The 27,825-nt window shown below is 43.8% G+C and overlaps 1 protein-coding gene across 3 annotated transcripts in view; it reads right to left on the minus strand.

Moving 5' to 3' along the window:
* ABTB3 (ankyrin repeat and BTB domain containing 3) overlaps positions 1–27,825 on the minus strand; it is a 174,820-nt gene that overhangs the window by 13,193 nt on the left and 133,802 nt on the right. Inside the window, exons 5-13 of one of the 3 annotated variants that reach the window (XM_054167884.1) lie at positions 23,351–23,516; positions 20,007–20,096; positions 16,741–16,842; positions 15,561–15,654; positions 15,305–15,440; positions 14,738–14,761; positions 13,441–13,661; positions 11,845–12,023; positions 345–450 (exon numbers count right to left, since the gene is read on the minus strand). In XM_054167884.1, the coding sequence (XP_054023859.1) occupies positions 345–450; positions 11,845–12,023; positions 13,441–13,661; positions 14,738–14,761; positions 15,305–15,440; positions 15,561–15,654; positions 16,741–16,842; positions 20,007–20,096; positions 23,351–23,516 (1,118 nt within the window). The remainder of the gene's footprint in view (positions 1–344; positions 451–11,844; positions 12,024–13,440; positions 13,662–14,737; positions 14,762–15,304; positions 15,441–15,560; positions 15,655–16,740; positions 16,843–20,006; positions 20,097–23,350; positions 23,517–27,825) is intronic. The other 2 variants (XM_054167886.1, XM_054167885.1) reach the window with 2 other exon arrangements.

The raw sequence follows: 27,825 nt of genomic DNA on the forward strand, positions 1-27,825 counted from the left end.
TCGGGTCTTCTCTTGGTGACACTGAAATAATCTGAGATCTGTAAGCAGGGCCGGGAGCGCCGTGCCACCACGGCATCACCCGCAGCCAGCAACAGAGGTTTGAGATGCCGACAGACATTTGGCTTTGAGCCCCAGGCTCAGATCCCAGCCTAATTAGCAACACAGACAAATCTTTGCAGATTTACAGTCCTATTCTAATGCAACTGATGACCCTCCTTTTTCTAGCTCTGCCTTTCAAATTCAGTTTTTTTCACTGACATGTGCTCCCCTGAAGCACCCAGACATGCCAGAGGCTTCCACAGTTGTCCATGAAGAACCAAAGAGTATCTTCAAGCGACACTTACCTAGGCGAGAGGTCTGCTTGCGCTTAATTTCAACAAGCTTTGGAATAGGGTAGGGTCCATAGCAATGAGTGAAAATGACAGAGAGCTGCTGGCTGATCACTTCATTCTAAGCAAAAGAAAACAAATATATGCATGTAAGCTCTGTATGCAAAGGAGATGCTAGGTTATTCTCAAGAGTTGCCTGTTTTGAAGCTGAAGACTGTGATTGCCGAATCTTTATTAAAAATCAGAGCTTGGGATTATCAGTGTTTGTTAGAAACTGCAATTCTCATTTACTTGATTGCACTGTCTCCTGTAGGAATCAGTTGAAATGAAACGTCCTCTCCTTGGACCAGAGGTCTCCTTTTCCTAACAAACTCCACAGTCCCTGCCTCTTCCATAGAAACAAAACCTCTTTACAATAGTGACAGAATTTCATCAGCAGACTTACCATACTGGAAAATTACTTTTTGTCACTCTTTATAAAATGAGCATTGTTTACATTTTAGAAACCCAGAGCTATCAAACAGATACAGCTGCATAGCCTGTGTGTATTTCTAAGCAGAACAGTCTTGCAGGCAAACCCTCCCTTGCAGAGTGACTGATTCTTCACAGTCCAACACTGACCCTCGTTCAATCCCAAGTATTTCATTAATGTGCTCTTATATTGCTGGCAACAGTCTGGACATCCTATCCTGAGAAAGCCACCAAACCTTTATGGAACCAGGTCTGGTCCCTGGCCTTACCCATTTCTGCCCAGACTCTGGGGGCAAGGCATTTGGATTACAGTTTCCTAATTAGCTCCTAAGTACCTACTGAATAACTTCAGTATTTGTATGCCTAAAGTGCGAGGATAGTGAAATGGACTTAGTGCTTAAACTACCTAAGTCACAGCCAAAAGCAAGACTTAAAAGCTTTTGCAAATTTCATCTCGCTCTCTGCTGGTGACCAGAGCAGGTCTAGCAAGTTCAGTGGTGTCATGTGGCTAATTCATGATGACACCTTTTAACTACCCCATTGGCTGGCGATTCCCTTTCACACCACAGAACTCTGAAAAGGCAAGGCACTTAGATATGAGAGGGTCCAAGGACAAAGAAATAAGCAGGTAAGGGAGAAAAATCATCTTAATATAAAAATTTGAGTTTAGATGTCATACTGTAAAAATATGTCCAGGCTTACAGAGCAGAAATTGAAGCTTTCCTATCTCTGAGAATATTTCAACTCAGTTCTAACAGCAGTGCTCCTTAAATCCTATGAGGGATGAGGAGGAGTGGCAGGGATCCTGTAACGACTTCCTAACTGTACCTAATCAAATGGGGTGGGTAAGGGTAGAGCACAGTGCCTCACAGGCATATGCTGATGTCAAAGGAAATTCACACACTCGCCCACAGGCAGGAGTTGGTTCCTATCACTACACGTCAGATGTAGCACTGAAAGAAATGCTAAGATAAGAGAAATGCTGATACTAAGACACCATTTAGCATGGTGCAGGGACCAGCCCTCAGAGAGGGACTCACTGCTGTGGCTCTGAGACAAGGAATGTTTTGTACCAGGAGCATCGTTCTCTTCTGAGTACCAGAGCTCTGCAAAGTACTTCACAAAGAGAGTGAATCACAGAGTGAAGAGAAAAGGAAGATTTAAGGCCAGATTTAAAGAAGGAAGTGACTCAGCTGCCAGGAGGGCTGGTGGGGAGAGCACTAGACAGACAGGGCAGAAAGAGCAATTGCTTCTCTGCTCAGAAGGGCTGTGCCGAAGCACTGCTGCTGACTGAGTCAGCCAGGGAGGAGCGCGTCCAGGGATATGCTGATTACCGCGGGGCAGTTCCCAGTTGGATCGAGCAGATGCTAACAAGTCAGTGAATACAACAGAGGATGAGGATAATTCTGTGGTTCAGAGCAGAGGGAAGCTTCTGCAGAGGAGAGGCATAATCAGAAGAGCAATGTTCACCTTTACCTGCGGTGAACAGAGCAGAGTAGCTGCGCTAAAGAGGATAGCTTATGACAGCTCCCTTTCAAATCTGCCTGGGTGTAGAGGTCCTGTCTATACCAATACCACTGAGGTTTTAGTCAATCTATGAACTCACCAGTCCCAGTCACAGCTGTGCCTGGCAATAGCTTTTTGAAAACACACATATACACAAAGAAAGACATCACATGTCCTTCTGAGGTGCCTGTGGGAATGCACCGATGGAAAATCTAATGAGATGCTCGAGGTCAATAGCCAGGAGTTTGAGGTCTGACTTGCCAGTCCAAGCTATGCCATAGTGTATTGGGACATCCAGGTGCATGGAGACTGGGGAAGAGCCAGCCAAACCCACCCACAGGCAGGAGACATGAACTGGTTGCACATGCAGACAAGGGAGCCTGCCTACACAGGTGAGGTCCTTCCAGCTCCCTGGGTCTCCAATGGGGCACGAACCCTGTGGTGTACAGATTCAAGACCACTATAAAGACACTTCACTGACCTCCACAAGTCAGTGAAAAAAATGGTGTGAACTTAGCTCTAATTAACTCAAGAAATGATATGTTTACCTGAGAGATGCTTAAAAACCCTGATACATAGACCAAAGATAGGACAAAGAGAAAAGAGACCTTTGGATCATCAGACAGACAGTGGCTTGATGCATTGTAGAGCTTCAAACCTCTGATGCAGGACACTGATCTCATTTGGCATAGAGGAGGTTGGAGACCTTTGACTTCCACTGATAACATTAAATACTTAAAACTTCAAGCTTCCACAAGGCCAGAAAATGTTCTTGGCTAGAAAGCTGAAACATGTACTCATTTAGAGTCATCACTAACAAACTGCAAGGTTTCTCCCCAAGACACGGGGAGGGCAGTGGTGAGTTATTATATCAGAGTAAAGCTCAGTTCCCACACCACCCTGCACACAGCCAGGCTCACAGGGCTGTGGCCCTGATCTGCTCCCCACAAAGCTTCTACTGGATTTTACCAACAAATGAGGCAGAAAGAGGCAGCACAGAGGAGAGAGAAAAGGGATGCTTTGTCTGCGATTGGATGGATAGGGAAAAAAATTGTCTTAAAGCCAAATCTTGCTCTTGAAGTAGGTTGGGCTGGGCTGTCTGTGAAGCAACTGAGAACTGCAGAAGTCCATGACCTGGGACACTAGCATTGCTCTGGAAGAGAGCAGGACCTGTCCACCCTAATTGACCTTCTCTTTCACAGTGTCCACACTGGGAAGCTCAGAAGCTGCCCTGGTTACCATAAGCATCCCATTTAAGCACCAAGCTAGATAATTCTTTCCTGTTTATCCTATCACCCTACTAACTGACTATGAAAGAACAGCTGTAAGAGCTCGCTGCAGCAGTTGTGGGCAGCAATATTAACACAAGAGGAGCAAACCAAAGGTTCCGTTGCTGTAGTTTGATGTTGGAAAATATTGTGCCAGGATGTGCGAGGCTGAGATCTGGAGCAAGGCCAGTTTCCTTTCAGTTGTAGTCAAAGGCAGCCAATGTGCATCTTTGACTGCAGGAGGGGGAAGAAAGCTTGGCATAAGATATAATAAAAATATTTACCTAGCCATGGGGTAGTTTACAGATAGACAAGAGGGAACAGAGAACAACAGTGAATCTTCTGAGGGAGACAGTGCTTCCAGCAGAGAGTTGGTTGGTGATCAAGCAGCTCTGCTTTGTAGATACAAGTGGTCTCCTGACTTAAAAGCATTCTTCAGCAGAGATCTAAAGGAATTCCCCACTCCTGGTGAAAACACTTGAACTGTGAGGGGAATTCATACGTTCTTTTGAAGCAAAGCTGAAGTTCTTCAAGTGCTGGAGAAGAAATGACTAGCAGATTGATCTGAAAAGGTGAAGACCTGGGTAGAGGGTGGAGGAGTGTTTTCACCTGAACGTCCATCTGATGAAAATCTATGGCAGTAGTCAGGAAAGGCTCAGGCACATACCCTGGGAGGGCTTGCTTCATTCCAACTTAACCTAGTTCAAGCCAGCCTAGCCGTTCTGGCATGTGGTCCTACAAGTTACTGGACACAACTGGGAAACAGTTTTCTCCAGTACCTGGGTAAAACATGTGCCATCTGGGTGGCAGTGCTCCTAAGGGCAAAACTTGGGTTGGATTCAGCAGTTAGGCTAAAGTGTTGTTCTTCACTGACTATGCTTTGCTTCAGATGCCTTTTTTTCATAGGCTTCCCCATTCCTACACCACATCTCTCTGGACTGCTTAAGCCCCTTTGGTTAGTTCTCCTTACTGGCCTATAGATGTCCCACCACCTCCACATGGCTGCCCCCCACAGTACTTTGCTTTTTCTTCTATTGATGTCATCCTCACCAGCTCAGCCCCATTAATGCCTGTTTAACCAACCTAAGTGTGCCAGGCCCTCTACCTAATTCCTCTACCACAAGGCTCCAAAAACAAAAGCTCACCATATTAAGCAGAAAAATCCCACTTATTCTTCTAGGCTCGGTGTCTGCCTGTTACTACACCTCTCTTCCCCCTAGGCAGAGAAACCATGCTGCCAAGTGAACAGGGGTGCTGGCAAAGGTACCTTTTCTCTCTCTGGTCCTGTGGATTCTGGAACAACCCAGTTCTCTGCTAAATGCAGAGCAGAAGTGCCTCTGGCAGCTCTTCCAGCAGTAGTGAGGCCTTAGGATACCTCAGGCTCACTGGAGACTCATCCATGAGCTTTCTTCCATGACACACCAGGATGCCATTGATTTATTTCTCTGTTAATACTTCCCTCCTCCCAGAAGGGAGTCAATAAAGACTAATAGAGAGGCCTTTTTGCAGCACTCAAAACTCTGTGAGACTTTTGTTGCCATCTCTCTGAACCTTTTCCATCCTTGCTTAGCTGTTTCCGCTATAGACCCACAGCATAATTCACTTTTGCCAGCTACCTCAATACTGATTACATGCCACTTTACAGGGTCACTTCTAAATGATTAAGCAGCATAAACACAATTAATATTCGTCAACAGCTGCAAAGGTAGGGAAGCCCCAGAGGTTGGAGCTACAGTTAGAGGTAGGGAACTACGTAACAAAACAGGTTTTGTTAGTGCTGGGCTCAAGTCTTTCCACTGCAAATACAAACGGAAAGGAATTAATCACAGGTAAGGCACAAATGGACCCTTCAGTTAGCTTCTGGGAAAGCTGCCAAGGCTCCCTTTCAAAAGGCTCTTTATATCACAGCTGTGCATTGTATGTAAAAAGCTCAGATCCCCGGGCACAGTCTAATCCCTGGGTGAGAGCCCAGAAAAGGGCAGGTGTCACATCCATGGCATTTATTTATTGTAAATGAAGAAATGGCTCCTGCCTCTGGCAGGGATACATTTTAGAAGGCAGACAGAGGTAGGGGAAAAAAAAAATAATCAAACCTGTGTTAGTACAAAGCTGAATCTGCATTATGAAAACACAAGACAGGGTTAACAGTCTCTTATTAACATGCTGCTCAGTACCTGGTGTTCCCATCTCACATGGAGAATGCACGATGTACATGTGTGGATAACTTGCCTCCTGGTTACTCTGAACTGTTTAGACACAGAAGTACTACAAATGACAACAGGCAATGTTACAGATAGCTGCAATTACTTGAGAACAGTGAAACCTGCGTTATGAAATCAATCAAAGTCCCAGCCAAAAGATAAATCACTGAGAACAAGCTGAGCCCTCGCTGACACACAGAAGGGTTTCAGCCACTCCATGAAACCTGGAAGTGGTCACTTAAGCATCCTGGAGCTTTTGAGGGTTACTTCTAGTGCTATTTTTGGTGTGCCTGTCTCCTCTACAGAAGTCCACATTTTTCTTCAGTTGAAGTATTTAAGCCATCAACCAAAATATTCCATTTTCAGGTATTAATATTTTCAAGAAAGGAAAAGTATTACATGGAGAATTTTTTAATGAAACTTGTCATTACAGTAAACCCCTCAATTTTCTGTTGAAAAGCAGTTTAACAAGAAAGCAAAATTTCACACAGCATAGAGGGATCTTTCCTAATCCATCTCCAGGCAACAGAAATATCCACAGTACTCTCCCAAGACAGGGCCTTCTTTCAGGAGCTGACTATGATCACTATAAAGGGTTCACCTCTCTCCACTACCCTCGCTGCAGAACAAGGCAGCCTCCCTTCATAGAGCAAAACACAGGGTCACTCAAGCCCATCTAAAATATGGATTTCAGCCCATCACAAAACAAGGGACAAAAAGGGAAATTTTCAAGCTCCTACATCTTCCAGTGCCACTTTCTAGGTCCCTTGAGGTACAGACCTCAAAGGAAAGCTGATGTTTGCTGGCCACTGTACCTGGACTTTGTGGAACAAACACACAAGCTGAATCCACCTGTGGCAGTGGAATTAAATCCAAAAAGACCACAGCAACAAAGAAATGGGGTGCTCATCTCAGTCTTCAGCTTCTGGACATCCTGCTGCAACAGAGCAGGTGTTTTAGACTTTCCCACCACTTTCTGTTCGTTGGAGTGTCAATTTTTCCCCCCAGTAGTTACTACATCTGTGACAGAGGCTACAAGCTGCTATTTCTGAAAAGATATATTTTTAAAAGCCCAAACTTTATTTTCTAAGAGATTTTTTTTAATTCCATGTGCCTGAGTCACTGCTGGAAAAGTACTTTAGCTTTTAAATCACATAGGCTGGGTTTCTCAAGATACCCATACGTCTGAGTACCTTTGGAATTTTGAAAGGTAGTTATTGTTTCAAATTTTTACTTGTTCTCAGTAACTGTCCATGCCAGACTAACAAGATCCTGTGTATGGGATCAACACCTTGCTAATGGGCTACATTATAAAATAAATTATCTTGTCACTGATAGAATCTAATGGGAAGGATGAAGAGAACACTGCAGAACTCAGCTGAGGGATGAAGGATGCCTCCCATGACTTCTCAAGTTGATTTTGTGGTGGACAGTACACTAGCAGGAATATTCATAGTCCTAAGCCAAATTTTCCTGGTGTGTAGCACCTCCACTGTCAGAGAGATAATGCCTCAGCATGTGTGTGCAACTCTCATGGGGACTAAGACACATACTTCAGCGATGCATGTCCAGAATGAATCTGAAGTAATGGCAAGTAGCAGCTCCTTGTCCATACCGTGAGGCAGGGAAGGAAGTTGTAAGACAGAAGATTGTATTTTTTTTTCCCTCAAAAAACTAGGCCAAGAACAATCTGATGTAAACTGCTGTTGGCAGAAAAAGCAATGGATGAACCCAGCTCATAACCTGGTACTACCAGCAGCACTTCTGGTTTATCTCTGTGGATGGAGTTGGGTGATTTTAATGACAGTTCAAGCTCATGCTGAGCTCTAAAGAGGAAATATAAACCCAACCTCTTCCAAAGGGCAGATGTGTTTAATTGCTCTCCTTTCAGATTGTGGAAATGTCAAGATCAAGCTGAAGCAGCTCCAGGATCTTCACAGATACAGGACAAAAGTATCCCACACATTGAACATGTTATCCTCATGAGAACCTCTCTGCAAACCCTGAAGAGCTGACCTGTGAGAACTACCTAAGGTACCACAAGCACACAGAACTGGGTGCAGCCTTCCTGTAGTTGTTTTCTAAGTCTCTATTTGGAGACATGCAATCTCCAAGTCATGGCCAGCCCTCAAGCACATGCACTCCTTACACAACTATAGTCTAACATGGGCCAGAGGGCAATCCAGCTCAGAGCCAAGCTCAGGCAAAGCAAACAAATTCATCTGGAGGCAAAGGGGAGCTACCAGCGAGATGCCTGGGGGTTTCCCCAGGCCACAAAGAACACAACACAGATTGTGACAGGCAGAAATTTGGCTGCATGTTCCTATCCTTCTTCTGTAATAAGAAGTCCTGTGTCATCTTAGCTTTGAGAGACTCAGCTCTGCTCTATGCCACAGCTAAAGCCTATCTCAGGGCTATTCATCCCCAGAAGCATCTCTCTGGATTCTGCCTCATGCAGCCCTGTCCAAACCACTTCTAGCAAGCTATGCATTTGAGCTTGTGTGCCACAGAGATTCAATCCACCCCAAAATGGCAGCACCTTTCCTCCTTGTCTTGTAGCTCAAATCCATAACCACATCATTGACATTTTTTGTGTCAGAGCTTTCCCAGTCTGAGTTTTGCCTGCTCTTAGCAAGGTGTCTTAAAAAGAGCTCTCCATGTCCTTTCCACTGGTGCTACTTTCTCTGGAGTACCTCTTCTCTGGTCTTTGGTTTGGTAATGACCCAAGTTCACTGCATGACAGCAGCTCCTCTGTGGGAGGAGTGAGTGCAGAGCAATTGTCTGCCTGCTCTCGCAGCTCTGCCTTGCCAGCATGGAAATCCTGCTACTTCTCCACTCCATCCAATTCTCAATGGTGCAGCTGATAAAGACATTAAAAGGCATGAAAAGGAATAAAAGTGCTCCATCCCGCTGGAAGCCACCAGGAGCCGGGTATCAAGCCTTCATTTGTCCTTTTGGAAGTCTTCCTCCAGGGCTTTAGTGCAGCAGTGAACAACCAATGTGCAATCTATTCACTGCTCTTCCCCACTTATTTCACTGCTTGAAGAGAGGCAATAAAACTAAGGGCTTCAGCTCAGCAGTCCTGCCAAATTCTGTTGCCATTCTGTGTTCTAGCATCAGGACTTCTGCAAATTTTATTTTTCTTTCTATTTCTGTTGTCAGCATCCCAGCACATAAACGGGAACAGAGTGCTACCCTGCAGGACACCAACATCACAGTGCTGGCTGGTGGCAGAGCTACCATAGAAACCCTCACCTCCAGACCCTCGAGGAACAAGCATTTAAAAATACATCCCTAAGACAAAAGGGCTAAGTTATATCTGATGCTCTTGTAGTTATTGGTCATTTTTCCTTTTATCTTTTCACTTTTTTGTAGTATCTGGCCTTTCTGCATGGCTTGGGAATCTGCAAGAACATTTTGTCCCACGGTGCAGAATAGAAGGCAGGGACAGAAGGCACGCTTCCTATTTTGAGACCTGCCCTGTATTTCTATGGAATTTTTGAATATCCTTTCTGGCCAAATCAACCAAATTACAAATTTTCCAGGTTGTCATCAGCATCTGAGGTTGGGACTGCTGCTTCATGAGGCATTGAGAACCTCCCTGTTTAATTACCTCAGTTTCCCTGTTCATTACAGGAAGATAAGATCTTCCATGCCTCAAATCATTAATATTTCTAAATTGTTCTGAGATTATGGGATAGTTTGAACTATTTATAGGAATGCACAATGCCATTTCTATTAGGTGCAGGCTGCCACACAATTAAAATATAGTGAGCATCATAATAGACAGTAAATGTGACGTCACTTTTTACATCAGTCAAGTTGCTTATTTTATACTTTTTGTGCTGAAAAACTCATTAAGGAAATGTACTGGGCCAGGCTGTGAAGTTTAGTGAGTCGTAGTCTCTCAAAGTTCTCAGCCCACAGGGAAATGGATGTCCTTGTGCAGGCACATCAAGCTCCTCTCTGCACAGCTCTGCAAAACAAAAAGCTTCACAATTTACTGTCAAAAGAGGGATGTGAACCACTGTTGCAGCCCTTCTGCACCTCTTAAAGGAGATTTCCATTTGGTGGCTATACATGAAGAGTAATTTCAGCTCTCAGCCCTTCCAGAGAAGGGGAAGAGAAGATCCTCTGAGTATCAGCTTTACTCAGCTGCCTTCTATGGAGTGACCAGGGAGAACTTTTATTGCCTCGTTCTCCAAAAAAATGCATTTATTTTGTTTTCTTCCAAAGGGTTGCATAGAGTCTGTCCTCATTTCTGTCTGGGAGAGCTCTGTGAGAGACCATTTGGACAAGACTGCTGCAGTAATTCATGCCATTTCCAGACAGTTTGTAAACTCTTACACTGTCCCAGAATGATTCATTATTTGCCTAAGAATATGAAGCAGTGCATGTGTGTGTTTGTGAATATGCATGCTCCAAGAGTGAAGACAGGCAGCTCCCCTAGGCCCAAAGGCAGGAATAAAGATCAACACAGATTTCTTCTTGGTCATGTAGGGGGTTTTGTGATACTTCATTTGCTCGACCCCTCTACTTGAAGTTCACTTTAAGTTTTAAGTGGGAGTAGGAGTCTTGTTTCCAGGTGTCCTACAACAGGTTATGGAAGACTCAATGTAACATGTCCCAGAGGTATAATCCTATGTAAATAACTTATTCTAACAATGATCCTTGGCCTTGGCTTGAGGCACCAAGGAGAAAAGCAGTTAAAGCCATCTCTCATCCTAGATTACAAGGCCTAAACTTAATCTCCGTTAAGTTTTCAATACGATTAGTTTTACACCAGCTTTCAAACCAAGTAGCACCTTGCTGGCAAGTTTCTGGATGAACATAGATTAACCCAAGCGAGTTCAGTAGAAGAAATCTACAAATCCTAGGATTTGGAATGATTTTCTAAAAGCTATCTCAAATATTCCCCATAAATACCCAAGCAATACAAACTAGTCCCAAAGGGAAGTCTTGTGGCAGTGAAAATCAGAACAATTGCTGGAACAAATGGGACTACCACAGGCCAAGCTCTCTTTTGCATACAAGAAATAAATCCATGTAAGCTTTCACTACCTATACTAAATCTGGAACCTTTTACTATTGAGTGCCTGTATCAAGACCTCAGCCTTTTTCTCATTATTTAGGCAGGTGCTAAAATTTGCTGTTTAATTGCTGTTAGACACAGAGCTGGGTGAGAAATGTTGCTTACCTCCCAGTTAAACAACTAGAAGACCATACCAACATGTATCGTGGTACATCAAAAAAAGAACATCAATAAAATCTTTGTTGTGTTTTTCATCACTGAAATGATTTTCTGGTAACAGTAAAGTTGGCTGGGTATTGCTTGGGAGCCACTGACTGCCAGGAGGACCAGCAGAGAAGAAGAGACTGTCGGTTATAATGAGTTTTAGAAGAAGTATCCATCCTTCACTACATTTTTCCTCTCCTTGCCTGCCTGCCTGCCTTTTTTGCTATTATATTTGTATACCCAGTGGTACCCCCCTCAAATGGTTTTGTAGTCTGATTTATCTGGCTAAGAAAATGTCACCTGAAAGCACAAATCTGGGGAGGCTGCAAGTACAAACACTCACAAGGAAGATTTAAAAGTATTATTCTGTTCTATGCTTGTAGAAACCAGTCTCCCCACAAGTTTAAGAGTCCAACAACCACATTAAGGGAAGAGAAAGTCATGTGAGAGGTTAAAGAAATCCAGAGCAAACATGAAAATTAGCTTTGTTGTACAGTCCTCTAAAACAAGCTACTCCTTGCACTGGTTTGGTTAACATCTCTTGCCGTGCTGCAGCGACCCTTTTAACTTGAATTTCACCACTATGTATCAGCTTCTGTTGTCTCTCCAGCTTATTGTTAAGCATCGGTATCAAGTTGTTGTAGCAGGAGATGTGATTAGCTTGTGTGTTTTTAACATAAGCACAAAAGCCCTGAGATAGGTAGTACAAGTAATATAAATCCTATACAGTCTAAACAAGCTTTGAGACAGCAGGGCAAGAACAGTATCACAAGCTTTGTGTCTTATGGGATGGGAATGAGATTAATTTCTTTTAAAAGCACAACTTATCCTACCTTGCTGGCTTTCAGTATCTCAAACATCAGAGGCAACCCTTGTGTGATGAGCTCCTCTGTGTACTCTTCTTCCTGAATGGACTTGAATTCCTTTAGCAAGCACTGGATGAGGGGTCGTCTGTGCTGCTGGAAGGACGTGCGCAAGGACTCCAGCCACGTGTGCAGTGTCCAGGGAACACCTACAGATGGAGGACAGAGCTCATTCCCAGTTTCAGAGAAGGATGTGCCCTTCTGTTTTTTAACCTTTACTTATGTGAAGGTTTTAAGCAAAAGCTGCCAAATAACCCCAGAAATCAAATTCCTGTTTATCCCTAATTGAGAAGGCTGGTGGTTATCAGGACACCCTAGATCTAATGCAGAGAGGCTTTCCTCCAAATGCTAAGAGAAGACTGTGGTCTCTCTGCTCATCTAGCCTTCAGCTTCTCTGCTGAGACTACCAATTTGTGGTAATTGCTGTGGTGCTCTGTGATGCAAAAGCCTTTTGGAAACTAGATTTACACTAGCTCATTTGTTTCAATGTGTCCCTGGAGAGCCATTAAATGGTAAAAAAAACCCCTCATTTTGGTCACTACCCACCTGGATTCAAGAGTGGTGGTCTTCAGATAAAAACTTTTGTTAGCACTACCCCATGTCCTCTCCTGATCATTACTGTTTTCCCTAAACAGCACTGGGAAAGTTAAGCAAATCAGCCTTTTCAAATACTGTGCTGTGGCAGAACCACTCTCCAGGAACTTAAAGGGAACTGCTCCCATGCACTAAGCAAGGAAGCACATGGAGCTAATGTACCTCTGCAGGCATTAGGCTGGATGTGACCTAGTTTCTGCTCTTGCAGAACAGAGTGGGAGGAAATGCAAGCCTGGTGTTTGGCTACAAAAGGCTCTTTTCTTCCAATTCAGCAAATAGCCAGCACCTAGAGAGCAGTCCTATCACTCTCCTCTTGTTCATTGTCAGGTCTCTGCCTGCTCAGCCCACCCAACGGCCACCACACAGACCAGCACACCCGCTAACCATGACACACATATCCCCAGAGCTGGAGCACCACATCAAGCAGTGGTATTCCAAGCAATTTGGTCTCTTGCTCTAAATGCAGATCAATGGGGATGGTAAATACATAGTCCAGACTGATTTCCCTCCACGGTACACAACCACCCTCCCTACAGGCAGATGCAACTTCCCAGCAGGCTGGAATGAAGTCCAAGCCCCATGGTGGAAGAGTTGGCACACTGAGAAACCACCTCCCTGTTCCTGTCCTCAGAGGCTCACAAACCTTGGAAAATAAAGATGGTGGATTACTTTATGGCAGAGTACAAAAGAGGAACTGTTTGAGGCTGCCAAACACTGCCCAGAGCCTTAGCAAACACTGACACATAACTGTGAATATGGATGTTCATGGAATCCACTCTGCTGCACGAAAGTGCCAGTGGCCCCTGAACAAGGCACTCTGCAGAGCCCAAATGGGCCAGGAATGTGCCAGGTTCCCCATCACATCACCTTCTGCTTCTACAAGAATTGAGAAAGCTGCAACTGTGGTGGTTTAAGCAACAACCTATCAAAAGAGATCCCTGGAAGGAGAGGAGAGAGGGCATTGGGACTGACCTATGCTCCGTATGTCAATGGTCACATCCACGTAGCCATGCTCAGCACTGTGGTACATGGCCTCCTTCAGGGCTTTCAGCTTGGCCTTGCTGTTGCGGCTGGCACAGAGTGGAGCTGCTGCTGAATCAGGCAAGTCTGTCCCCTCAGCCAGGATCTCCTCCAGCGACAGAATATCGCTCTTCTCCTTCTCTGGCTGAGCAAGCAGCTTACGAAAGACGTTCCTGTCAATCACAGAGTAACAGAGAGAGGGAGAGGGAAAGAGAGGGCAGGAGAGCAGAGTCAGTGGCTTGGCTTTCCTTGTGCGCAGGATACTTGCTGCTATCTGACAAATTAGGACACCTATCCAGGAAATTATTCCAATTAATGGCAGGACCAGCTGAGAGCAGTCCTGAGGCAAGCATCACTGCTTTCTAGCACACCTGCACTGCTTGGGCCATGTCTGCAAGACTCTGCTGTCATGCCAGGGACCAAACAGATGTCACACAAATAGCAGCATCTCTTGGGAACAGAGACCCACGAGTTAAATGTGACTCAAGACTTCTTCCCAGAATCAGAGAAGGCTGAGGTGCCTCTGGACAAGCTCTCAGGACTTTCACTACGTAGGCCACTTGAGAAGGGAGTTGCCTAGAGCTACCAAAAGCACCACCATTCAGTTAACACTCAAAGCAGTCTGGGAAAGCTGGAGCAGCTAGACATTCAACAAGGACAGTCAGGGCAGGTTCAAGCACATCTAAGACTACTCTGCAGTTTCTGGTTGGGCCATCAAATAGCAAAGCCCAGTCTCAGAGACTTGGTGCCCTCATGTTCATACCAGTGTAAACTCATTGATCTCAACAATCACTCTTGCTTTCACAGCTGTGAGAAGAGAAACCAGGATGGCCCCCATCCCACCTCTCGCATACTCCAATGTCCTTTCATCTGCTCAGACCCTGGTATGGGGTAGCAGTGGGGCATGGCATGTCCCAAATACATTTGTAGAGGAGAGGGAAGGAGGAGGGAGTGTGCATGAGTGGCGTACAAGTAAGGACCTAAGAGCCTGCAACATGCACAGCCAGCAGCCAAGCCAAGGAGAGCCCCAGGTCCTCCTTGGGCACACAGCTCCCACTCGCGCTGGCTGGCAGCAAGGCTGCAGCAGTGAGCATGAGACTCTGATAAACAAACTGTCCCCTCTGTCCCAGGGATCCCTCACTGGCTCCAGATAGGCAGTGCTGTGTGAACCCACCCTGACATGCCGTTAGCATGTTGTTAGACTGGCAGCTTGTCTCTACGCAAACAGACGGTAGGGACTGTCTCTAACCTGTATCTATGTTCCTCTGGATGGCTACAATCAAAAAAGTAGGAATGTGAAGATCATAATACTAATCCATTACACTGCAGTCAGCTCCTGAGTATTGCAAGATCATGCATGCCAGGCACTCGTTTCATTACTTCTGTTTTAAAACTTGTAGCATACATACAACACTAAGACACACAGGACTTCACAGCATACACAGATGCAGAAACTCAATTCAACAAAAAACTAAGGCTGCAGCAATACAGACACAATTCACTCAGACTTGAGAAATGTACTGAGATATTCATAAGGAATGTCTTTGGCATTCCTTTCCACCTTTACATCAGCTGCCACTTAACAACCACTGCATGGCAACACACCACGCGGAATCCCCTCCCTTCTCTTTAAACATGAGATATCCAAAAGCTGCTTGTACCACCAACTGGCTGAATTTACATGCTAGCAAAAAGCCTTACATCTCTGCTCAGTTGGTGGCTTGTTCAATTGTTCATGCACAACTTTCACTCATCTGCTCAAACCAGAGGCCCAGTAAGCACTTGAAGGATGCCACTAGACTTGTTCCCACTCTACCTGTGTCCATGTGCAGCAGCCTGACTGAAAGAGTTCATGTCACCTTGTGGAGTCATAGAAATGCCATTCCTGTACATTGTTCCTATCATGGGGTCAGCTCCTCGCTCCAGCAGCAAACTGACAAGTTCAAAATTTCCTGCAAGTCAAGAGATGCATTCTTTTAAACGACTTCAGAAGAGATGACTTCTTTTAAAATACAGTATTTGCTCTTACAAACTGGAAGAATTATTACAGTGGGAGGAAAAAAAGTCCTTACCAGCTGCTGCTGCCAACTGTAAAGGAGTTTCAGAGTAATTTTCCTCTCCATGCTCCAAGGAACCTTCCACCTTTGCCCCAGCATCCAGCAACAGCTAGAAAGAAAATTCCCCATTTAGAGCAGCCAGAGGTATCAGAGTCTTCAGAGTTGGTGAACAGTGACAAATGAGAGGCTAATGCTTCTTGTTATCTGTACACCAGATATGATGGAGACAAGTGACATGCAAATTCTGTCCATTGCTTTGCAGAGGCAAGATGATTCCTTTTTTAGCCCATTTTACACTGCCAGACACCAGGAACACTAGTGTCCAACTTCAGAGCCAAAAAGCATAACCCAGTGTTTCTCAGTGGGAAATGGGGTAAGGTCCAGTGCTAGGAAGTAATGTGCCGAAGATGGAAGTACTGAAAACCAACAAGCACCCGTCCTTCAAGGTCTTCTAGAAGCCCAGCACCATCCTAAAATGGATCAGATTTCAATTGCCTCCATCCTTTATATAAAGAAAGGCTATTCTTAAGAACCAATTGCAGCAATGAGTCCAAAAGCTGTGATCTCCATCAGGGATGCTTCCACCGAAAACAAACAAAAGTGGCCAAGAAGAGCAGAAAGGAGCCTGTGCTCCAGCCCTCTCTTGGCCATTTCTGCCTTGAGGCCTTCACAGTTTTGGTGCTTCTTTAACTGTGTCACAGACACAGCTGTTTTGAAGAATAAACCTTCTCAGCTTTTGAGATGTCAAAGCACAGAACCAGCATATCCCACACAACACCTCGATGGAGCAAGGAGAGTGAGTGTTTCTCCCCCTCTGGAGCAGCACAAGGGCTGTTGTCCACCTTTCCCCCACCAAGGCAGTGGTTTTGTGTTTGCTAGGATATCATAGTGTAAGAAAGTGTAATGAATGAATAAACAAACATACAAAACAAGTGGTCAGGAAGGAGCACAAGGAGTTGTTAGACTTTCTTTGGTGCAACTTTGTTTTTAAATTGTCCTATTTAAACCTCATATTGGTTAAGGTTTGGGCGCTGTATTTGCTATATAATAGGTCTATTATATATCAGTACACTCTGGAAGAAGCAGAAGTAACCAATATGAGTATGACAAGAGGATACTGGTTTGAGATGGATGTAATTAGAACTGAAGAGGAGAAACAAAAGAATGAGATGCAGGTAGGGAAATACAATAATACCTGAACTACAGGAATATGTCCATGCAACACAGCAAATGTCAGAGCTGTCCAATGGCGGGTCTCGGGGTGGACGGATGGGTATTTATGAGCAGTACTGACAACCTACAAACAAATTAAAGTTATTTTTTTAAAGAGCTATAAGGAGTAAAATTCAACCTGCCTGAAGAGCAGGCATGTGAGGGAGTAAGTGAAATAGAAAACCTGGGAAAGTTGCTTTATCAAATGATTTGCTTCATTGTTTCTTTTTTTCCTGCAAAGTTTTTCTCAGTATTGAGACTGTTCGTGCTGATTTTGCAGCCTGAGTAGAATTCATACCAAATGAAGTCTTTTTACCAACTACTGTAGCTCCGTCTAAACCACTGGCCACCAGATACTTTTGCACAAGCTCAAAACATCCACAGCTGGTTACAGCAGCACACACTGGGGAAGATGGAAGGTATCAGGACGCTTACAACTAAGGACTGAAGCTCCCACTGACTTCTCCACAGCTCTGGGTCCTGAGATTGCTCAGACCCAAAGAAATTCTTTCCTCATAAATCAGTACGATTTTAGTCACTGCTGTCATGAAAGACACATCATAAGCCCTAACCTAGAGTTCAGAGGTGTGCTTCCAGGCTCCTTCTCTCCCATCAGAGGACAAAAAGACAGCTGAGTGGTGAGAGGGCAGAGTGGCACTTCAGAAATGTTTTAAGAAAACTGGGTTTTACTGCCTTCTCCTGTCTGAATTGAGTTAAGAGAGTAGGGTGGTGACAGCTAAAAGAGATGCAAAATGTATCCTTAGAAAACAAAATGGTATTTTTCATGTTGCTCCTTCCATTTTCTGAACCTTAGTGCCTGGTGCCTCTAATGTAGACATTGGGAAAGATGAATAACCCCTCTTTGCTTCAGTTTCCTGTCTTAAAGATGGAGGTATTAATATTGATGAGATTCACAGAGATGGCAAAATCTAATGAACGCTTGCAATCCGCGACTGCACACTCGGATGGAGTGTGACACTAAAATTCAAAATCTTATTACTGTTCTTCAGAGGAAGACTAAAATCAAAGTAAAAGATGCACCATCTCTCTGTCTCATCCGCCAGCTATGCTTTCACTACCTTGTCTGAAGTACTTTTATCCTTGTAGGGGAGCAGGGTCAGTTATTAAATGCTCAGTTGCATTAGCAGATCGCGTTTCCAAGCACCACATGCAGCCTTTTTCTAGAAGCACATGACCAGGTCCTCAGTCCCAAGGACAGGGATGAGGGCAAAATCTGAAGAGACCACGCAGATCCCGCAGCTTGTCGGAAGACCAGATCTGCACCAGCACCTGGCTGTTATCACCCAGATTTGCCAAAGAGAGAGCTCTAAGTGCAACAGGAGAACTGTGCTGACCTCTGAGCAAAGGCACGGGGCTTCTTAGGGTATGGATTTGCTCAGAAGGAAGAGGATTGATCAAGCAGCTTGAGGCTTGGGGTTTAGGCTAAGGAGCAAGAGTAGTGAAGGGTGAGGATGGGCAGGATCACAGCTCACTGAACGCATCCAGCCTCTCCTCAAGCACAGATTCCCACCACTGCTCGGGGCAGCTCATTGCAAGCAGTAAAGAAAATTAAGTCATTTTAACTCCTTTGCTCCTCTTTGTGTGGTTAAGAGTTCTTTCCAGTTGACATGGTGACTGCAAAAGACCGGCAGTTTGCTGGGCCTTTAAGGCCTTCGTTGAGATTTGATCAGCAGCTACCGAATCTACTGACTCTACAGTGAATTGCAACTTTTCTGCACATCTGGAAATGAGTCCATTTTTGCTAAAGATGGGCAATCAAAAAGGGAGGCACCCAGCATTTGAGGCTACTTTTGGAAACATACATATATATAACTGATTTGCAAAGTGAAAGGGGGAAAATTATGCAGGCACCTGACAGAGTATTTATTTTTGTTCATGGTTGATTTGCTACTTTCTTTTTTTCCTGTAATTGCCCAATTTGCACAGTTGTTTGTGGTGTGCACAAATCATCTTATAATTGCACACCATAATTATTCACAGTTCTTGTCCCAAAGTGTTTTCATTTGATTTTAGAGCAAACACTATAGAAATGAATCGGGAAGGTTCACATTCTTCACTGGAGCTGTTCTCTCAGATGTTGGCAGTTTTGGGAAGACCAATCTGTTTAAATTTGCATTTGGTTCAAGTCTGGAAGATTACTGCAGCAATTGGGAGGACTGCTCCTAATGAAAATTGCTCCTAGGAACCCAATAATGTCATCTCACCTCTGCAGCACAGGCAGGGTTAAAGAGAATATCAGTCTCCGTGCCCATCCAGTCTTTGAGAGTGTTAACAAGGGTTTGATTATTCGATTAATGCCAGCTCTTGAGGGTGGTGTGCTGGCATTTGGGGAACTGAAATCATCAGCTGATTTCATAAATCACCAAAGAGCAATCAGATAATAACAATTATCAGTCTCTTACAGGTGACTTCAATTTCTTCTTTTAAATTAGATTTTTTAGAAGTGCAAAATGTCTGGCTGAAAGCACTGACTACTATTTATCAGCTAGCTCAAGTCCAAACAGAACAGATGGAACACAGATAAGTGAAGCAGACAGCTTAATTTACTCATGACCTCAACAAATTGCAACTGGAATCATAAATAAATAATTCTTCCAAGGATTTCCAAATGGCTCTTTAAAAATGTACATACCTGAGTTGCACAGAGTTGGATCACAATCTGCTTGGTGGACACATTGTGTAAGTTTGTGAGATGCATTAATCAAAGAGACATTTATATTCTGGAAGCTTCAAGCTTCTCATCCAACAGTTTTTAGCCAAAGGCACTTTGTAAAACAAAACAGTGGAATCTGCATCGCATTTGTGTGCTAGGTTTGCTTCGCTGGAACATCCCAATGCATAGAAATGTTTGAGCTTTATCAAGTTATTAGACTGGTATTTCTTTTACCCTACTCATTTTAACTCAGCTGAGATTCAGAGAGTCTTTCCAATATAATTAGAGCTGGGCTCCGTGCTGGTGCTAATGCCTGTATTCATTTGCAGTGTGCAAACACGACTAAATCAATAGTACCTGTGGGGTAAGTCCGATGACTTGACTCCTTCTGTGCAGTGAATCCCAATGCTAACCTAATGCAGTATGATTTCACTATTAATTTCCAGTGGTACTACTCAAAATAAGACAAATTTATTCTCCTTTTAATCCTTGGGATTGTCCACAGCAGTTTCAGGGGATAGTTAAAGATGTAAACAAATAAAAGAAGAAAGGTACAACCAACAAAAAGTCCTCACCTCAGCATTCAGATCTGCTCCAGCATCTAGCAGCATCTGCACCATAGCCTCATCACCCCTGACACAAGCATACATCAGTGGAGTCATGCCCTAGTCATTTTTTGGAGTTAAAAAACAAAGGAATTGACATATTTAACACAGAACTCTCTTTGACTTTTTCAAAACAATTAGATTTAAGTATACATCACCAAGACTAACAGTATGTATTTAACATCAGCCATTACCTTTGTCACAGACGTGCCCCTCAGACTAGCAAAAGCCAACCACTTTTTTTCCCAGATCTCCATTTTTCTTGTCATTTGTTTTGATTTTGATTAATTTTTTTTTTATGTTATCCTCAGCATCCTCATCATGGTGAGTGAAACTAGTGTATGAAGATGCAGGGGAGGCTGACAAGCCTAAAGTGGAGCATTTTTTGCTTTGGGCCCCAGCAGAGAAATGTTATCAAAGTGATCGTATTTCCACTAGTATTTTAAAACAACAGCCATTCTACTCAGTTTTCTATGACCACAGCTTCATAAAACCTAACTTTTTAATTACTGAAGCAGCCTTTAAATGCATCCCAAGTTGCTCTTAGGAAAAGCTAGATTCAGGCACAGCTTTTTCAGTGTGAATACCATAAAGGGTTGGACTGTAAAGGTTTTGTACAGCTCCCTAGCAAACAAGGGTTTAATTTTAAATGAAATGCCAGAGAGCATTGTTGCAAGTTGTTGTTGGCTTCAAAAAACATGGCCCTGTTTGGAAGAAAAGCAGATTAAGTGACCCTTCACTACGGAAGCACCACAATGCAATTTGTTATTAATCTGAAATACCTGCTGTGACAGATCACCATTTCCCTTAAGGGAAGTATTACTGTGGCTGTGTTAATGAGTCCAGATGAAACCACGAAAAAAAAATAAAAATCATTAAATCTACCATAAATTTTAACCAAAAAAAGCTGCTTATTAAGTACAGTAGGGAGTGTTGATGAACAGCCACCAGTTCTTTTGCAGTAAATCTACCGCAGTACACAGCTACCTCTGATGCATGTTTATGGCCTACCTTGAGGTCCCCTGGTAAATTTGCTGTCAGATGCTAGCCCATTTGCTGTTTAATCTGAGTGCTGCCATGAAATGAAGTTCTTTTCAGAGAAACTGAAGGTGCCCAGCATGGCCAGACAAAGCCATGACACCACTCTTACCAGCCAGAGCACGGTGCCACTCTTTTGGCTGAACTGGCCCATTTTTCCTGTTTGCTGAAGGCAGCAGGTGCTTATGTATGGAAGGGCTGCTCTTGTAGAGAAGATATAAATCAAGATTTGGCCCTGGAAAGTGCTTAGATCCCTCCTGAAATACATTGAGCATTTCACAGTGTACTCACGGAGATACAGAGTATGGAAACAGGCATTTGGAGCTTCGTGTCATCATTAAGAAAAAACAAATTCACCCCAGGCAAGGAGAGTTCTTGGGTGACTTGAAATTACTTGCAAAGAGAATTTGAAACTACTTCAGCTACAGTCAGTGGCAAAACATTTCCTTTGGCAGTCAACAAACACCACAGGAACAAACAGGACCGTGAGAATTACAAGAAGTTTTGCTTGAGCCTTGAAACTCAGGGATAAGATGGAACCTTAAAATTAAATACATGTTCCTTCAATTGTTTGTTTTTCCCCCAATTTCTGTAAGTAGGATCATTGATAATTAAATCAAGTGTTTAGAACAAGGGGTCTAATCAGATCTGAAGAAAAGAATTTGAAAACCCAGCGCCAGGGTTCCCCGCTACAAGATGCAGCACATGGGAAGATGCAGTAAGAACCCTACAGCAGCTCCTGGATCACAGGGTCTGCCTGAGGACCACAGAGTCCACAGGGACTAAACCACATTTTGGTCCTGATGAAGCTGAGGAAAGACTTACCACTGACTAACAGGGGCCCAGAACATCATGCTGTAGTACTGGTGTTCAATGAAGTTTCTAACCTCTCCTTCCCTGGCAACTTTTGCCTCTGACAGTCCCCCTCGGGCTTGCTCTGCAGCTCAGCCTCCCTCTCTTTGCAAGTGGGTGGAACGGATATTTAATGAACCCACCCTTACTGTTCCACACACACAGGGGAATAGAGTAATACGTACAATCAACTCAAAGGGCATTAGACTTTTGGCAATATAAAAAAATTACCTTCTTTCCTTTCTTTCAGCCTTGTATCACTTAGGGCTCTGTCCCACAAGATGTGGGATCCTACAAGCTGTGGGATTATTTGATCCAGCAAAGTATTTAAGCACAGGCTTAACTTTTACACAAATAGGATGTAATCATGTGTTCAGAGTTAAGCATGTGATTAAGCACTTTGATGAATCAAACCAGAATGTTCCCAGGTTTCAGCCTGGAGGACAGAGGAAATACACTGTGAAAAGTTTCCAGGTTCAGACTAAATTAAAATAATTTTAAAAATATATAATATATGAACCTTGGAATGAGCAGTCTGATACTATTCTTGGAGGGAGAGTATTGCTGTCTTCTAAAGCTTTTCTCAAATGAATCAGCAATATTGAGTCAAACTGAATGAAATTACTGAACAGCAACACAGCTCACATTCCCAGAAGAGCTTTCCTCCCAGAGGACTTAAATCTATTTAACAGTCCAGCTCCTGTCCCATGTGACAACCTCAGTGGTGGCAGCCCCCTGCCTTCTGCCAAAGAGGATGCCACAGCTTTGTGTATGTGCAGGGCACCAGAAAATTCAAGGGCCCCTATTCCAACAGGAAACGGCCATTATTTCCCTCTGGGAAGGGGGAACTCCCTTTTTGAGCATCACAGTCCATCAGAGACAGGCACAACTATCAGCCTCACAGAGGTCCAACTCCAGAAAAATGGAGGTTCCTCAACTGGTGGATGTTGGCCACAATGGGCAGGTAACACTGTAGGTCAGTTCAATTTGGGCCAGATGCAACTAAAGAGTGCCAGCAACTAATCCTTAACTGTTCAGTGGTGCACATGAAACTCACTGCAAATCTCAGGGCAGTGTTTAGTGGAAGGATGTTCGCCTCACAAAGCCCTGCTCCACACCACTATACACAGCACTGAAGCAATTTTAAGTATGCAGACCAACTCTAAGATCACTTGGGATCTTCTTTTGGTTTCACTTATATCAGTTCACTGTTAAGAAGATTTCAGGGGATGCATTTGCTCTCACACTGGGTTATCTAAGTACCGATGAATCAATACAACTCAAAAAGACCAAACATAAGGCAGATGTAGGGAAAGCACTCAGGTCCTCTGTCTGTTTATCTGAAAGCTGGGGCTAGTTTTCTGTGATAAGCAGACAAAACTCTCACATTTCACAGATGCTTCTTTATGTTTCTATCTCATTACCTGTTCACTCATGCTGTTAATCCCATCCGGCCCCAGCAAGGCTATGGCTTGTTTAACCAGATCTGTTCGGCCACAGTTGAGCATACGGAATCCCAGGTCCTGCTTGAACTTCGCTTCAGTGGCAACCGCATCCAGCTTCCGAGACGCACAAAAGCAGTCGTCAATTCTGTGGATGTGAGAAACAGACTCCCTCAGAGGACAATCAGGACAGACCTTGCTGTCCCTAGGAAAAGGGTACTTTGCCCTGCCTTTGAAGGATGTAGCCCATGCACACGCTTGTTCTCCTTTGACCTGTATGTCCGAGGGAAACGCTGAATGCAAAGTGCTAATGCAAGCTAATGGAGATTGCCCTTGGTTATCTGTCACAGGACAAGTTATACATTTTACAAAAACCTAGGGGAAAAAAGCACAGATTTCACTTGTTTCATTTTCTGTGTACGAAATGCACAACATATTCTCACCACAAATATTCCCTCTACATGGCAAAGTTATTTGGTCCCTCAATCTCTGAGAAGTTTCCTTGGCTTCAGTAAGCTTTGAACTTGCATCAAAAGGATGTAGAACCATTGACAATATAACAAAGAGAAAATAATGTCACTCCAAACACATTAAAGGATCTTACCAGCACAGCCCCAGTAATAGGGAAACCTTTTTCAAACAGGAAGTGATAGCTACAGAATTCCAGACTGGCTGAGGTTGGAATGGACCTTTGAAGGTCCAACCTTCCTGCTCAGGCAGGACCACCTGTAGGTCAGGGCACCATGCAACCAGAGGGAAGGCAATCTTGTCAGGTAATTGTCAGAAAATACCACAAATCCTCACTGGCCATGTCTAACAGATGAGATGTCATTCTTTTAAAGCCATGTTCAAATGATCTCAAACTGTAAACTCCTCAAGAGATTCATTTTAAATGGAAGAAGGGCTAGGAGTTATTTAGCCGAGATGGGAGTTTACAGCTTCAGAGAAAGCCAGGCAATTCAAATCTCATGCTTATCCAACTTTGTTTCATCTTACTAAAAGACAGTTTTGTTTTCTTTCATGCTGAGTAGCGTCTGGGGCAGAGGGTGGAGTCCAAATCCACAGCGTGTTTGGTGTGAACTTGGATAAAGGACTGTTTGGAAAAACACCACTTTCATTCTCCAAAAATGCTAGGTCAGAAGACAAAGGGCTACTTATGAATTAAAAACAAAACAAAGATCAAAAGTGAAAAAGTCAAGCACACATCAAATATTTCTTTTCTATTTCATATGTAAAAAAATGCAGGAAACCCAAAGAAAAAGATAAACAGTGCATCGCTATCATTTAAATGTCTTCTTCAAAGTGCTTTATCAGAGCTTTATAAAATATATAACACTGCTTAATATTTAACAGCAATATGCAACAAATATGCTGTTTATGCAGTGGTAGGTAGCAAGAGCTACCACTCTTCCTCTTTCAAAGATGAAGGAAAATGAGAGGGAAAACACAAAGTATTTTGATCAAAGTTTCTGCAGGACTTAGTACTGAAATTGGCCTCTTAGCTAAGCTTGCTCTCTGCCATCCTGGGCCATAACCAGTCTGGAAGACAACAGATACTTTGCTGATGCTCATTCTACATGCTCATCTGGGTTTTGACTGCTAAACAGTTGTCCTAAAAATGCAAACAAGGTATGCCTGGGGATCATTACTCAGGTGGAACAAGGATGATGCCTCATCACAACAGTCTGCTGCAAGATTAATTCACTACGCTTGGTCACAACAAATACATCGCAACAGCACTAGCAGATTCTGCACCAATAATATACCTACAGCAGAGATGAAGAAAGCAAAGCACAGCAAGGCTGAGCTTTCCACAGTAGTTTCTGAGTGAATTTAAGGAGAAAGTAGAACCAGCAGACATATGCAGGGCTGAGCTCTATGACACTGGGATCCACAGGAGCAACTGCAGCTTAACATGTTCACACCACATGGAACACTTCTGACGAGAGCTACAGCAACATTTGGTACTTGTTACCCCCATAGCAGGAGATGCTAGAGATCATCTGTGTCCTCCTTTAGTGTATGGCAATGACAAAGCATGCTCAGAAGTTATTGGTGGGGGGTTTGGTGCATGTATGGAGAGTTTGGACCAACCAGCTACAGCGGGCCATTTCCAAATGACTCTCACTGAAAATGACAGCAAAATGCAGTTATGGAAAGATCTAGACATCCTCTGAGGACTGCAGAGGTGTCTGCCACTATGAATCACTGCCTGTGTTAAGTCACTGCTTCATCATTTGCACTGAGGTATATAACATACACTCAAAATAAAATGGGTCAAACTGAGTGCTGGCAGGAATGAGCAGAGCTTCACTGACGTTAGCCCAGCTCAGTGCATGCGAAATGATAGCTGATGATCTCCTCTTTTTAAAAAGACAGATTATAACCTGGGTTGCACACCTACACAAGGGAAGGAGGAGGAGGAGCAAGGACCTATAGGACCTATAGTGTATGGGCTGCCCAGATCTCTACTCTGGTGTGGGTTTAAAAATTACTTACTCATCCATAAGTAACTGCTCCATGAATTGGCTCTGGTTTCCCTAAAAGCACTTCATTTCACCTGCTTACCAGAGTCAAGGAAGAGGACTCATTAATTACTACTGATATTGAATCACAGCAAATTAGTACTTCTCAACCAGATAAGGGGATAAGGGCCTTGGTCCAAGGGCTCCAGGATGCTACAGCTGTGGAAACACTGGAACAACAACATGAATGTAGAGGAGTGCCTGGGCTGCATGGCTGCTAGGACACCAGCACTGATGAAAAGTGATTGAGGCCAAGTACCACAAAGCAAGGAACCACTATTTAGTACACTACCACTGACCTACCACCTTTTTATATCCCGTGAAGGACCCACAGGGAATTACAGCCCCGAATTATGAGATAGAACAAAGGAAACTATATGACACAGGTTATTGCTGGTGCCACCATCGTCATATGTTGACTAATAAAAGGGATAGTGATCAAACTGGGGAGTTTAATAAAATGAGAATATGCTACGAGGGAAAGGAATGGAGGATGCTTCAGAAGAGAAAGCATAGCAACGCCTCCAAAAGCCAGAGAGATGAATGTGTTAAGGAAAAGGAGATTTAACATGTACAGATAAAAAAGAGTGAAGAGACAGATCAAAAATGATCAGGAACTACAAGTACAGAATTGGAGAACACAGCACCGCTTTTAATGCTGGAGGAAGCCAACTGGGAAGATGGTACAGCAGACAGCATGAGCAGTTGCATTTCAAAATGAACACCAGAGATAATGAAAAAACCCAAATCCATGAAAAATTAACCCTAAGCCACTACAACACTGCATTTGCTCCCAAGTCCTCTTTCCTTCCTCTTTCCAGGTTCAACTGAATAATGCTGATTTCAGCAGGAGGAGGTCTCTACACACTGCATATACACTGCAAAAGGGGATGTTGCTCCATCCAGAATCACAAATGTTAAAGGATGAAAGATAATAAAAGGAGGAAGGGAACAGGCACTCCGGTTTGATTCTCTCTAGACTTCTTACTGCAACAAACACACTGACAAGCTATGAAGAGATGGAAAAGGACAGGAGGAAGCTTGACAAGTAAGGTTGATGAGGAACGGTTTAGTCAGCTAAACAGAGGCACTTTTAGAGTTGTGAAATTGTGCCTGCAAAGCCAGGGAAGCAAGTGTGCAAACAGAGTGGGGAAACTTTCTCAGCTGTAGTCAAGTCAGTGGCCCTTTTGTCAAAGGCTCTTTGTGATCCTTCCAAGTGCACAGGAGGCTGACACCAGCCAATCAGTGATACATCCCCTCCAAGGCCACCTTGGCTGTTGCCAGCTGCCAGCACTCACGTGGGTCATTCTTTCCCCAATACTTCACCCCATGGAAAAGGTTCATTTTATCAAAGCAGTCGTGCGGGCTGACAAGAGGAGCAGACAACCATGGAAGGGTAAATCCTCTTCTGCCCTTCTTCTTAGGGACGGTGTCAGGATATCACCACTCTGGATGCTGGCTGGGTCAGGTGAACTTTGAGGTCCTTCAGAGGCAATACCATGACAAAGGTAGAACTGACCAGCACCCACTGAGGGTGATATCCTCTCTCAAAAGACTGAGACCACTCTGGATTTTCCTAGTTAGCAACCTGTGAGGCTGGACAGGCTCCTTAGCACCGGCACCACTGTACATACACATGCTTCCACTCTCATAACTGAGAAGTAATATACTTGAATTAATAACACACAGTGATCATAGTCCTTGAGCTCCACAATCACATAGCTTGCACACTCCCTAGCTGGTACCTCCCTACACTGAATCATGCAATCCTTTTGTAAGTAAAAGGAAAATTAGAAACAGGTAGCAAAGCTGTGACCACACTTTTTAACTTACAATACCATACAATTTACTACAAGACCTCTTTTAATTCCTCACAGATACTGCTTCTACAGCAGTTATCTTCAAGATCATTACAGTGCTGGCACTGCACGT

This window comes from Dryobates pubescens, chromosome 15 (assembly GCF_014839835.1).
Source record: "Dryobates pubescens isolate bDryPub1 chromosome 15, bDryPub1.pri, whole genome shotgun sequence".
Lineage (NCBI taxonomy): Eukaryota > Metazoa > Chordata > Aves > Piciformes > Picidae > Dryobates > Dryobates pubescens.